At 49.5% G+C, this 13,951-nt stretch overlaps 1 protein-coding gene across 1 annotated transcript in view; it reads left to right on the top strand.

Annotated features, from left to right (window-relative positions):
* DOCK5 (dedicator of cytokinesis 5) overlaps positions 1 to 13,951 on the top strand; it is a 923,455-nt gene that overhangs the window by 796,227 nt on the left and 113,277 nt on the right. The window contains exons 43-45 of the mRNA XM_085632878.1: positions 7,429 to 7,513; positions 8,553 to 8,639; positions 10,593 to 10,769. Coding sequence (XP_085489004.1) covers positions 7,429 to 7,513; positions 8,553 to 8,639; positions 10,593 to 10,769 — 349 coding nt within the window. The remainder of the gene's footprint in view (positions 1 to 7,428; positions 7,514 to 8,552; positions 8,640 to 10,592; positions 10,770 to 13,951) is intronic.

The following is a 13,951-nucleotide window of genomic DNA, read 5'->3' as shown; positions in this document are numbered from 1 at the left end:
CTTTTATCTACGCATGCTATGCAAGTTGATTGTGTATGGTTGTGGGTAGAAGTTAGATTAGTTAGAACTATGAGTTGCTGGGTGGTTAATGAATAGAATAGCAGAGAAGTGTTTCACATTTAAAGTGCAGTTAAAGACTGTCCGGTTTCTCATGGTGTACCCTCCTCAGCCCTTCGGTTTGCTATTTATGTTTTGTGGCAAAGATGTATAGCCTTTTTCACATTTTATCATTTGTGATGTCCCCTCCCCCTAAGGTTCTGTATTTGGCCTGCTCCATTTGTTTATGTACTATTTTCAAGCAATTTTTTTCAATTTATAATTGAGAACGTAGACTATACAAAGACATTTCATACATTAAATAAGCAAATGATAGTCAATTTCTAACCTTATGAACAAACATCAATAACGATCACCAGTTCATGCTATTCTGAATTCATCAGTTTTGACAATCTGTGGTTCCTTCTTTTAGGTTTCATGCATATTTTTATGCACACTATACCAAGATATACTTTAAAATCTGAAAGAAACACGTTAGTTAGATTCCTCACCTTAGAATATCCCCAGGCGTCAGACTGGATCCGGAAGATTTTTCGTCAGCAATACCCCTTGCGCGTCGCTATGCGTCGTCTGTGGCTCCGCGTCCGTCGTCGGCGTCGTGCGCCGGGATGACGTCGTCGGAGTACTTAGACGCCGCCCTCGCGCGCTGACGTCAGTTCTTCTTTTTTCCGTGCCAGTAAGCGCAGATCCGGGAGAGCTACCCCTTTAGTCAATTTTTGACTAACTTTTTTGATCCTTTTTGATCCTGTCAATTGACACCGGTGCCGGTAGGATGCCTGGGTTTAAAGCCTGTACGGACTGTAACCGATTGATGTTGGTTACGGACCATCACCGCCGGTGCCTGTACTGCTTGGGCCTCGACCACGACGCGGAGTCGTGCTCGGACTGTAAGGCCCTGACCTCGAAGGCTAGACGAGAGCGGTCCCGTAAGCTTCTCGAGATTCGCCACTCGGCTCCACGCGCCTCTCGATCCCGGTCCAGGAGGAGGTCCAAGGATCGGTCGCGAAGCCGCAGCCGACGTCACCATCGGTCGTCGGGATCCAAGTCTTCGGGTAAGTCGAAGCATTCCAAGAAGTCCAAGAGGCGACATCGCTCTTCGGACTCCCCTCGCCGGTCGCGCGACTCGGCCGAGGGTCAGGGTGGTTCCACCCCCGCGGCTCCGGCGGAGCCGCAGGCGCCGCGCCCGTCCCCATACCCTCCGGTCCCTGGGACTAACGCGACGCCGGCGGAAGTCTGTGCCTTCCTCTCGGCCATGAGGAACCTGGCTCCGCCGTCGGCGCCCGCTGGTGCGCCTTCGGGCCCCGCGGACCCGACTGGGCTGCCTTGCCTGCCGGTGGCTCCGGCCCCGGCGCCGTTGACGGCTCCGGCCTCGACGCCGCAAGCGCCCGAGGGACCCGTTCTCGAGTCCCCGTCGACGCCGGTCGACCTCGTCACGCCTCCTCCGCCGGCGTCGACACCGGTACCACCCCCGACGCCGACGTCGACTCCGCTCGACGTCGAGCCCCGGTTCAGTCCCACTCCGGGCCCGGCGACGGTCCGGCGTCGATGGACGCCGAGATCGACGCCGCTAGAGACACATTATGTCTACCGCCCGGCTCCGTTACTTTCTCCTCTATACCAGGAGTCGGATGATGGGGACAACTGGGAGGGATCTGAGGATCCTATGGCCGTTCAGGCTCAACTGTCCCAGGACTGGGCAGATGAACTGGGGGAGGCCAGTGGCCTGGATACCTCTCCAGACACTGGATTCGTCTCTCCTCCGACTGTGGCTTCGGAGGAGGGCGCTGCTTTCTCTGTGGTGCTGCGCAAGGCGGCCGCAGCCCTTGGGCTCGAGCTGCCTGCCGTGGCTGTGAGGACTAACGTCCTTACTGAGGTGCTTCAGTCTGCAGCAAGCTCCACTGAGCCTCTGCTGCAATTCAATGAGGCCCTCATTGGCGTTCTGCAGGGCACCTGGTCCAAGCCCTCCACAGTTCCTCCTGTGGACCGGAACGTCGCCAGGCGCCACCGCCCTGCTCCGGGCGACCCCAGTTTCCTGTCCCAACACCCTACCCCTGAGAGCCTGGTTATCCAGGCCTCCACCTCCCAATCCTCTTTCCCGACCGCCCCACCGGACCGGGATTCCAAGAGACTAGAACAGTTTGGCAAGAAGCTGTTCTCTTCCCTTAGTTTGGGCCTGCGGTCTTTGAACACCGCTTGTCTCTTGGACCGTTATTCCCACTCTCTGTGGGATGCGGTGGAGGACGCACTGCCCCTGTGTCCGGAGGAGGTCCAGACACGACTTACCCAGGCTCTGGCCGATGGGAGGGATGCCGCGCGACATGCTATACGTTGTGGGCTTGACACCACGGACTCGCTGGGTAGGGCCATTTCTACCACAGTGGCGCTTAGACGTCACGCCTGGCTGCGGTCCACGTCATTTTCGGGCGATGTCCAGAGCACTCTCATGGACATGCCGTTTGATGGCACTCGCCTGTTTGGCGAGAAAGCGGACAGTGCGCTGAACCGCTTTAAGGACTCCCGGGCTACGGCCAAGTCCTTGGGCCTCTCGGCCCCGCGGTCGCAATCTTCCGCTTTTCGCCCCTTTCGTGGCCAAGGAAGGGGTGCCTCCTCACATGCGCCTAGCCACCAGCCGCAGAAACAACCTGCGCGCGGTCGCGGACGTGGTTTCCGCCGAGGCGGTTCTGGAGGACGACGAGGTCAGCCCACATCCACCCCGGCAGCATCCGCCTCAAAGACTTCCTAGTCCGAGCTTTCAGGCCCATTCCACGCCAGTGGGCGGCAGAGTTCGCCATCACCTGCTCCACTGGCGGTCCATCACATCGGACAGGTGGGTGCTGCAAATCGTCCGAAGGGGCTACTCCCTCCCCTTCGAGACGACCCCTCCAGCCATGCCACCGCAGCACCACCGTATCTCGGGGGATCATTTGAATCTTCTCCACAAGGAAGTTTCGGCCCTCTTGGCCAAGGGGGCCGTTGAGCGCGTTCCGAGTCCAGAAGTGGGTCGTGGTTGTTATTCCCACTACTTTCTGGTTCCCAAGAAGGGCAAAGGGGGCCTGCGCCCTATCTTGGACCTTCGGAACGTCAATGCCTTCCTCCGGAAGGAAAGGTTCAAGATGTTGACTTTGGCTCAGGTTCTAGCTGCCCTAGACCCCGGAGACTGGATGGTAGCGTTGGACTTGCAGGACGCATATTTCCACATCCCCGTCCTGCCGGCCCACCGGCGTTACCTGCGGTTCACGGTGGGCCAAGAGCACTTTCAGTTTACCATGCTCCCCTTCGGCCTCACCAGTGCCCCTCGGGTGTTCACGAAAGTGATGGCGGTGGTCGCAGCTCATCTGCGCAGATCAGGGGTTCCAGTCTTCCCCTATCTCGACGACTGGTTGTTGAAGGCGGGCTCGCCCCAGGCAGTCGTCTCCCACCTCCAGACTACGGCGGATCTCCTGCATTTGCTGGGGTTTTCCATCAACGTGCCGAAGTCACACCTGAGTCCCTCTCAGAAGCTCCTTTTCATCGGAGCGGTTCTCGATTCGGCGCAGTTCCGGGTCTATCCACCGGAACAGCGGGTCCGGGATATACAGGCCCTGATTCCCATCTTTCGGCCTCTATCCTGGGTTTCGGTCAGGCTAGTGTTGCGGCTTCTGGGGCTGATGGCCTCCTGCATCCTTCTAGTGCATCACGCCAGGCGGCGCATGCGGGCTCTGCAGTGGGACCTGAAGTTTCAGTGGGCCCAGCATCACGGAAACCTGTCCGACCATGTCTTGATCTCGGAGGGCACTGCACAGCAGTTGCAGTGGTGGCTCACGGACCGCGATTGGGTCTTGGGCAGAAGCCTCTCCCTTCCCCAACCGGAGCATGTCGTAGTGACGGATGCGTCCCTCCTGGGATGGGGTGGCCATATGGGAGAGGCGGAGATCAGAGGCCTCTGGTCTCCGGCGGAGTCTCGTCTCCACATCAACCTGTTGGAGTTGAGAGCGATCCGACTTGCACTGAAAGCCTTCCTTCCCTCTGTCAGGGGCAGTGTCGTGCAGGTGTTCACGGACAACACCACAGCCATGTGGTATTGCAACCAACAGGGCGGGGTGGGGTCGTGGACCCTTTGTCAGGAGGCTCTGCGCCTCTGGATGTGGCTGGAACACCAGGGCGTCACCCTAGTGGTTCAACATCTGGCGGGCTCTCTGAACGCCAGAGCAGACGAACTCAGCCGCCGGTGCATGATGGATCACGAATGGCGTCTGAACTCCGAAGTGGCGCAAGGTCTCTTTCAGCAGTGGGGAGAGCCTTGGTTAGATCTATTCGCCACCGAAGAGAACGCGCAATGTCAGCAGTTCGGCGCGTTGGAATTTCCAAGGCGGCACTCGCTCGGCGACGCTTTTCGTCGCGAGTGGAGTTGCGGTCTGTTGTACGCCTTTCCGCCTATACCACTTCTGCCCAGAGTGCTGAAGAAGATCAGGCACGACCGGGCCCAAGTCATCTTGGTGGCTCCGGATTGGGCACGAAGGTACTGGTATCCCGAGCTACTCAGTATGTTGACCGATCCTCAGATACGTCTGCCCCTTCGGGAGGATCTTCTGTCGCAGCAGCAGGGGACGGTCCTCCACCCGAACCTGTCCAGCCTCCACCTCCATGCGTGGAGATTGAGCGGCGGCAGTTTATGCCATTTGACTTGCCTCCTGAAGTCTGTGATATCATTCTGGCAGCCAGGCGTCCCTCCACAAAGACGGTATACGCCTGCCGGTGGAACAAATTTGTGGCATGGTGCACAGCAAAGGCTGTGGATCCCCTTTCCGCCCCTCTTTCTGAGGTTCTCCTCTTTCTTCTTTCTTTGGCCCGGCAGGGCTCTGCCCTGGGCACCCTGAAAGGTTATCTTGCTGCCATCTCTGCCTTCTTACGGCTTCCTGATCAGCCTTCTCTTTTCAAGTCCCCTGTAGTTACACGCTTTCTAAAAGGCATTACTCACACGTTCCCTCCTGTCCCTTTTGTAATGCCTCAGTGGGACTTGAATCTTGTCTTGACATTCCTGATGTGCGCTCCCTTCGAGCCTCTTCACAATTGTCCTCTTCGTCTTCTGACTCTTAAGACTGCTTTTCTGGTAGCCATCACCTCGGCTAGACGGGTGAGTGAGCTCCAGGCTTTATCTTCAAAGCCTCCTTTTCTGTCTGTTCATCCGGACAAGGTTGTCCTTCGGCCTCGTCCCTCCTTTCTTCCGAAAGTGGTGACTCCATTTCATCTTGGGCAGTCTGTCACCTTGCCCACCTTCTTTCCGCCTCCGCATCCTTCCAAAGAGGAAGAGAGGCTCCACCGTCTGGACCCAAAACGTGCGCTCTCCTTTTATTTGGACCGCACTAAGCAGTTCCGGGTGGACGACCAACTTTTCGTTGGATACGTGGGTGCTAAGAAGGGGAAAGCTGTGCACAAACGGACCATCTCTCGTGGGTCGTTTTGTGCATCAAAATTTATTACTCTTTGGCAAAAAAGGACCCTCCTGTTGGGCTGCGCGCCCATTCTACTCGGGCCACAGCGGCTACTACTGCTTTGGGACGGGGTGTCCCTTTGCAGGACATCTGTCAGGCGGCGACGTGGGCTTCGCTACACACATTTGCCAGGCATTATTGCCTTGACAGCCAAGTCCGGAGGGATGGCTTCTTTGGCCGTTCTGTCCTCCAGGACTTTCTGGTGTGATCTTGGTTCGCAGACCCACCACCGGGGATGGTATTGCTTGGGTATCTATTCTAAGGTGAGGAATCTAACTAACGTGTTTCTTTCAGATGAACAAGTTACTTACCTTCGGTAACGATGTATCTGTAAGAAACATTAGTTAGTTAGATTCCTCACCGACCCACCCATCCTCCCCGTTCTGCGAACTGACATCTAGGGTTAAGGTTGTCCTTTCAGGCCCCTAGATTTTATTTTTGGCACCAGTGTCGGTCTTTGCATGGCTCTGCGTTCCTGGCGCGGAAGGCTATGTACAAGAACTGACGTCAGCGCGCGAGGGCGGCGTCTAAGTACTCCGACGACGTCATCCCGGCGCACGACGCCGACGACGGACGCGGAGCCACAGACGACGCCTAGCGACGCGCAAGGGGTATTGCTGACGAAAAATCTTCCGGATCCAGTCTGACGCCTGGGGATATTCTAAGGTGAGGAATCGAACTAACTAATGTTTCTTACAGATACATCGTTACCGAAGGTAAGTAACTTGTTCTTTACTACTTTCACTGATTCTTTGTGTATGTTTTTCTGTTTGTCTGCATTAACAATCCTAAGGACTAACTATTTCTGTTTTCTTAATCCCTTTGAGAAGGAATACTATTTCCTCTGCCTTCTTTGTTTTGTCAAGCATGTTCATACTTTGTCATCCTTTTTCTTGTGTTCTGACTTCATTTATATAAAATGTAGGCTTTGTAGTTAATCTTTATTTGTAAGTAAGACCACACCTTACCTGTCACTTGTATTTGCTGGTTTCTCTTCTGTAATTTCAAAGTGTCTTTTTCTTTTTTATCTTTATCTGCTCAATGTCTTGTTCATTCCCCTGTTCTTTCTATTCTAAGATAACCTAAGTAAACCTTGGAGTACTGGAGGAATGGGATATATGATGGAGACATTGATATTTGTGAAGGGTATAAGAAGCAAGCATTCTGCTGTGAACAATTACCAAGGAGAAAATAGTTTAAAAGGCATTTTGCCTCGGCAGACTCAGAAGCATGGTTGCAAAGTATTATTATACAGAACGGGTGGTGAATGCATGTAACAATCTCCCATCAGAATTGGTGTCAGAAATAGTAAATTTGAGTGTGCCTAAGACTAAGGTTGGCTTCTTCCAAGAGTGCAAAGGTTGTCATGTAGAGTATGTTCCTCAAGATTAGGAAGTGAATGTACGTCCTATATGGCCAGACTATCTTGATGTGCATCGTGCTGTAAATTCCTTTAATTGCTAGAAAAGGTGGTTGCTCCAGTATTCATGCTGTGCTCTCACCATTGCTATGTATGACGTGTGCAGTGGTAACTGCTAGTGTGGTGAGACAGATGATTTGTAAGTGGCTTACATGTATAGTGGAAATGTGTTACATTGAAATTCTCTCTCAACTCATTTGGCTTGTCTGATGATTTGTCAAAGATGAAATTACCAGTACAGGACCAGTCTTTGCAAAGCTGTTGATGGTATGCATGCACTGGGTGCTCACATCGCAAAAGCTTGCCTTCCTACTTCAAGCAAGAAGACTCTAAATGTGGCCAGGTGTGACAGATTATTCTCCATTTATTTGTGGTATCTGTAGACCGATTTATGTGCACACACCTGTAGATATTCTAAAAGGTTGGAGGACTCGATAAGCCATTTCTTTGCGTGATCATTTTTTTCCTCTTGTATTTCAGTTATTACAGAACAAATGAAGTGCAGCAGTTCCGGTACTCACGACCATTTAGGAAAGGAGCAAAGGATCCCGACAACGAGTTTGCTGTAGGTGCTTCATCTTATGTTTTGGTAACATTGCAGTTCAACATTGCAAGTCTAATGCATACCCACCATGTATAGTCGGTTGTGGGTTGGGGGTTGTAATTCTTTAATGCTCCTCTACTTTCAGTTTATGAAAATAATGAAACAGTAGTTGCTCCATCCATTGGTTTTAGCACAAAAGAGACTTTGGATTTCATTAATGTCATAGTATATTTCACTCCTGATGGGCTGCTTCCTATCACTGAAACCTAGAAATAGTCCTGCTTCTGCACCACCGATGCCTATCTAGAAGGAGATCAGCTCTACAAATGCACCTCGCTGTATACCAAAATTCCTCTAGTCGTTATCAAAGAGCGACAGCCACTCATCGATTTGCCACACCATATCATCACTGATTTGTATTCTACAATGGTGTTACTGTATGATCACACACACACACCTGACATGTGAACGTCTTTTTACAGTCCTGCTGTCCTGTCCTTGTTCCTGAAAATATCCTGAATCTCCATAGAAGTTGTCACATGTTATTTGTCTTCCTAGTTTATTTGGCATTTGTGAGGATACATTTAGTATTTGGGACTAGTCTAAAATACAAATCCACGGTGCTCGAATGTGGTCACATTTGATCTCAGTAACACTGTGTTATAAAAGTATGGATGTCACTCTCATTCTCTAGCAATTCAGTTCCTGACCTTTCCTACATTGAGAGTAAGTCAACGTTTGCAAGCAGGAAAATTAGGTCATGGGTAGTTGAGTGGTAAGATGTAATAGGAGAATTGGGAAATGTATTTTCTTTTAAGGCTAATTGCTTAACTTGGGATCCTCAGCTGACTCATGAAGTGGTGTCTAAGTCATGTTGGATGAGATACCACAATCCATTTAAAGTGTAAAAAATCTCTTTATTTCTGTTTGTACAATTTTATTTATACATGCTCTGAATGATATGCAGCTCAGTTGATGGATAGATTTAAAGTTATTGCGTTTTTTCCCCCAATGACTTGAACTCTGTGCCTCATTAGTCCTTTTAATTTTTCTTGAACAGACTATGTGGATTGAGAGAACGACATACACAACTGCATATAAGTTTCCAGGAATCCTGAAGTGGTTTGAGGTTAAGCATACTTCAGTTGTAAGTACTGTTTTTGAACAAAATTGTTTCCTGTTCATTTGGTGACATTTGAGGGATCAGTTGGCCAGCAAAAACTGTGACCTCAAACTGTCTGTAGTCATAGAATGCTGAAAACTATTGGGCTATTTTTGTGAAATTTGCTGCTTTCATTAAAATATCATGAGTCATCACGTGTCCTCCATCTTGCTGATAAACGTCTGTTCAAACATTGGTATAGAAATGTAATGTAATCACTCCTTTTGGACTTCAGTTGAGAAACTTGTCATATATGACCCTTAACTTATGCTACTTTCATCTGAGTGATGAGGGTGTGAGTACACATTCATGTATTTTAGAGATAAATATATAAAATGGTTTATTTCCTGGTTTGATTAAAATGTGTTCAATCTGATTGTGATATGAAAAGTGAATAACAGAAAATTACATTATGTTGAGCAGTAGAAAAGAAACCTTTTCCACAGTTATTTGCATATAGCACTTCAACATATAACCATAGCGATTTCCATCCCAGTAAAAGTGGAAGTATGCAAAACTTTAAGTGAGAAACAGCCACTTGTACCAGTAATTATTTAGAGAATGTACTAAAGAGAAATCCTCTTTATTGAAAATTGGATAAACTGTTATTACATAAATCTTTAGGTCGAGCCTGGGCAGCGCATGCGCTGCTCTGCGGCATGCGGTATTGAAGTATGGAATAGAAGCCCCGCCCACTTTCTCCTACTTCAGGCACGACATTCTTTCCTGCAACATTCAGCACGCCTTGCGTGCTTTCACTCTCCGAGCAGCCCGGGACGATGACGGACGCTTCTCGCATTTACAAGAGTTTGAGCTATTGGTATTGTAAATGATTGCCTTTTATTTATGTGTTTATTCGCAAAACAGATAAATAAAAGGCATTGTCATTTACAATGCCAATAGCTTAAACTCTCACAAATTCGAGGCCTATTGTATTGCAAATGCTTGTTTTTAGGTTGCAGTAATGAACATAACCTAGAAACTACATATTTTTTTAGTTATTTCTACTTAGAAACGAAAAAGCTTTTAAAAAAGAGTTAGTATCAGAATTAGGATCAAGGCTAGGTTCATCGTTTTGGCAATTTTAGAATTAAGCATTGGATAAATTAGGGCGAGGCTAAGGGTTACTTTATGCGAGGACAGGTGGAAAGTCTTATTTACATAATGGTATTCATCGTAAGAAGTTCCTTATAAATTGACAACCGATATTTAGGAACAAATTATTCAGGTTTCTTCAAGGAATCTTTTCCTAAACTTTGTGTTTTGAAGCATGTATTTTTATAGATCACCTGTTGTGTACTCTCATGCTACCTGGTGTTGGATAAAAAATATTACAAGCAATTTTCATTCAGAGCTGTTTGATTTCGATTGTGGCAAGAATTGCTTGTGATCACTTCTCTCTAAATTTACAGTGCACCAGGACACAGGCTCCACTTTAAATTGTGTTTTTCCTGCCATTGGATGTGGAGCTGTTTTGAAGCACCCCACAGTGTAGAATATGGGTCACAAAGAGAGACTGTTACTTTGCTACTGGGTTCACCCGAAGCACAGATATACACATTTGCTTACCTGTTCTGCTTTTGCCATGACTATGGAGTATATAAACCCCTGATAAAGGGTGGCACTGTGCGGGCAGCAATTTTAAAATTCAAAATAAACAATCCTAGAGAATATTTTATATTGAACAAAGCTTGACTAGCATAGAGACCTTTTCTAATGACTTGAAAACATTTAAAGCGCGGTGAAAATGGTTTTACATACACTGGTGGATTCAGAAAAGTAGAAAAAAGACAGGATTTCTAGTGAGCAGGTTTTTTTCATTTAGGTCTCACATCCTCTTTATGAAGTCCAGCCATTCATGTAGGTGTATTAGACCAGAGAAGCCTACTTTACAGTCACTGTTCTGATATGTTTTGATCTGCCATTGATGTTGTCCAGGAAGAAATCAGTCCTCTGGAGAACGCCATCGAGACTATGGAACTCACCAATGAGAAGATCAGTAACATCGTCCAGCAGCATGCCTGTGACAGAACGCTGGCTGTTCACCCGCTCTCTATGCTACTGAATGGTATTGTGGACCCAGCCGTCATGGGTGGGTTCACCAACTATGAAAAGGTGAGCCAGTTCTGATGCAGCTGTGTCATCAAAATAAACAGTACTGCTTGGAAAAGAGTAAATGTGACATTGCCTGGCATATACAGAGTCCGCTTCCATTTTCTTCAACTGTGTTTCTCCTCTTTACTATCTTTATATGACTTCATCAGTAGAAAATGGAGTGTAAGCACACCCATTGACCGCTTTGTTCCATTTTATAAATTACCTCACATGTGTAAACATGGCCGTTGCTTTCCTCCCTCTCTGTGTGACATCTTAGGCAGGAAGAAGAGTGTCAGGGCCGGCTTTAGCGCTGGTGGCTCTCGGTGTGACAATCAGTTTTGGTACTTCTTATCGCTGACACCCCCCGTGACCTCCTCCTCTGGTTCTCTGCCTGCCACTGGGCAAAAGTGCCCCTTATGTCTCCATAGCCCCTCTCACATACACTGGTAAAAGCTGGCTTTGCTAATAATAAAATGTATATCTACCCAAACGAACCCTTTTTAGCAACATTAGGGATAGATAATGAAAGAATGGGGGGAACACATAACATCCTAACTATTTTATGCAGTTTGCATGTAGCTCTTTGATGATAGTTCTTAATAGTCACTGTTCTGTATTAGGGATGTATCTTATGTACTGCGGTAACACAAGGATCTCTGTAACAAAAGCAGTAATCCACCAAGCTGTCCATACAAAATACAGATTTGTGATCCGCAAGGTACGTGTTCTTTGCAGCAGGCATATTAACCTTGTGTGCTACTTTGTGCCACATGACAAAACTCTGATCTCTCACTCTAACAGGAACATTAATCACAAGAGCTAACTTGAAATTTGTATTGCTGCCTGAAAGCTGGATACACAAGGAACTTAGCAGAAGGTGTTTTGAAATCGCAAGGTTCGAGGCATATGAGCTGCAGATTGTACACTTAGCATAGGTCGCCATCTGGTGTTGGGCCCGGATGTTTGCAGTTTGTTTTTCTTCTTGGACCGTCTTTGGAAGTCACGAGTTTGGTGACTCCTCCTTCGGTCCGTACTGCGCATGGGCTTCGGCTCCATCCTCAGATTGTTTTTTTCCGCCATCGGGCTCGGATGTGATACTTCGTACTCCGGCTTCGAACTTCTACGGTTCCAGCCTCGACGGAAAATCCTCGATTCTTCGAGTTCCTTCATCATCTTCATCTCTCGAAGCGGCACTTTTTCCATCCCGTACATCAACACCGGCCTTCGGGCCCTCCGCGACTCCGGTCCCGGCCGATGGAAAGGACTCCGTTTAAAAAGTGCCCAAAATGTGGGTCTAAATTTCCCCACACCGACCTCCATCAGGTGTGTAACCTTTGCCTCTCTCCGGAACACGAGGCTCGAGACTGCCCCGCCTGCAAGTCTTTTCGATCGAAGAAAACGATCCGAGATCGAAGGGCTCGACGCACCATGGCGCACTCATCCTCGACAGTTCCACCGGACATCTTCGGAGACGACGCCGAAGCTTCGGGGCAGACACACACCGAACTGGGAGAAGACATCGTCAGCGCTTCCGAGGCCGACGACTCCGACCTGGAGGACGTAACACCAGGACAGCGGGCCGTGAGTACAATGCCCCCTCCCAGCCCCGCACCGAAAACCAAAGAGACTCCGGTTACTCCCTCGCCTGCCGGCCTGGGCAAAACCAAAACCAAAGCCTCGATCACCCCACCTTCGGGCCCGGTGTCGAAGCACTCAAAGTCTCACGGCAGCTCGGGATCGAGCCAGCCGACGCCCGGTGCCGATAAACACCACTCGGCACCGAAGCCTGCAAAATCCAGCTCGACTCCGAAACCACCGGTGCCGAAGCCTGGACACTCGGCGCCGACCAAACACAAACAGAAATCGGTCGGCACCGACGCTCCGGCGCCGAAACAGCATTCGACGCCGAAACACACGGAGACCTCCAAAAAGCAGGGCGTACACAGAACATCGAAACCTCCGGTTCCGAAATCGCCGGTGCCGACAGACGACTCGGCGCCATTGGCTCTGTTTACACCAGACCCTTTACAAAAGACTTTGTCCAGAGATCCAAAGACTGGCCTTTTGACTGTGATTACTAAGAAGCGTCGCCTTGAGGCTCCGGCTCCTCCTCCTCCACCCAAAAAGAGGGACTCAGCTACTTCTCCCCTTAGAGTACCCTCCCCACTGCCACCCCCCCTCCCACCACCACCCCCTCCACCTTTACCTCACTACGATCCGGCCCCATCCCCAGACCCGGATGACGGGGACCCGGACAATGACCCAGGGGACGCCCCAATGGATCCCACTCCACCAGGGACCCCAGATCCATGGGAGGATTATAATAACCCTGATGTACCCAATGTACCTCAAGACGACCTATACCCATCAAGGCCGTCTCCTCCAGAGGACTCTTTAGGGTTTCACCATTTAGTGCAGAGAGCAGCACACTACCATGGGGTGGACATGCACACGGAACCAGTGGAAGAAGACTTCCTACTGGATACATTTGATTTACAAGATCGTTCCACTGCTATTTTACCCATGCTTAAGGGTGTCACCAAGCACGCTACAGAGGTATTCAAAGACCCTGTCAGAGCCAGAGTACTAAACCCTAGAATAGAGAAGAAGTACAAGGCGGCACCCACAGACCCTGCATACATCAAGGGCCCTGCTCCTCTAGATTCCCTAGTTGTCTCCACAGCTAGAAAGCGGGCTAACTCCCAATCCTCAGGAGATGCCCCACCACCAGACAAGGAATCTAAACTTCTGGACGCGTCTGGTAAACGCACCGCCTACCAGGCTGCAAACATGTGGCGCATTGCAAATACACAAGCACTGCTTGCGCGATATGATAGAGCACACTATGATGAATTAGAGGCTCTTATGCAGCACCTTCCAGAGAAATACAAACGCCAAGCTCATGACCTGATACAGGAGGGCAAACTAATCACAAACACCTCCATTAAGTGTGCCCTCGATGCAGCAGACACTGCTTCTAGAGCCATAAACACCAGTGTCCTGCTTCGCCGCCATGCCTGGCTCAGGATATCAGGGTTCAAGCCTGAGGTCCAGACATCAATACTTAATCACACCTTTGACCAGCAAACACTCTTTGGCCCAAAGGTAGACGAAGCGCTCGAAAAAATGAAGAAAGATACAGACACAGCGAAGTCTATGGGAGCGCTCCAGACCCAAGCCTCTAAGCGTTCCTTTCGACG

Source organism: Triturus cristatus, chromosome 11 (genome assembly GCF_964204655.1).
Source record: "Triturus cristatus chromosome 11, aTriCri1.1, whole genome shotgun sequence".
NCBI lineage: Eukaryota > Metazoa > Chordata > Amphibia > Caudata > Salamandridae > Triturus > Triturus cristatus.
The sequence above is the reverse complement of the archived record's forward strand: the minus strand, read 5'-3'. Positions and strand labels throughout refer to the sequence as shown.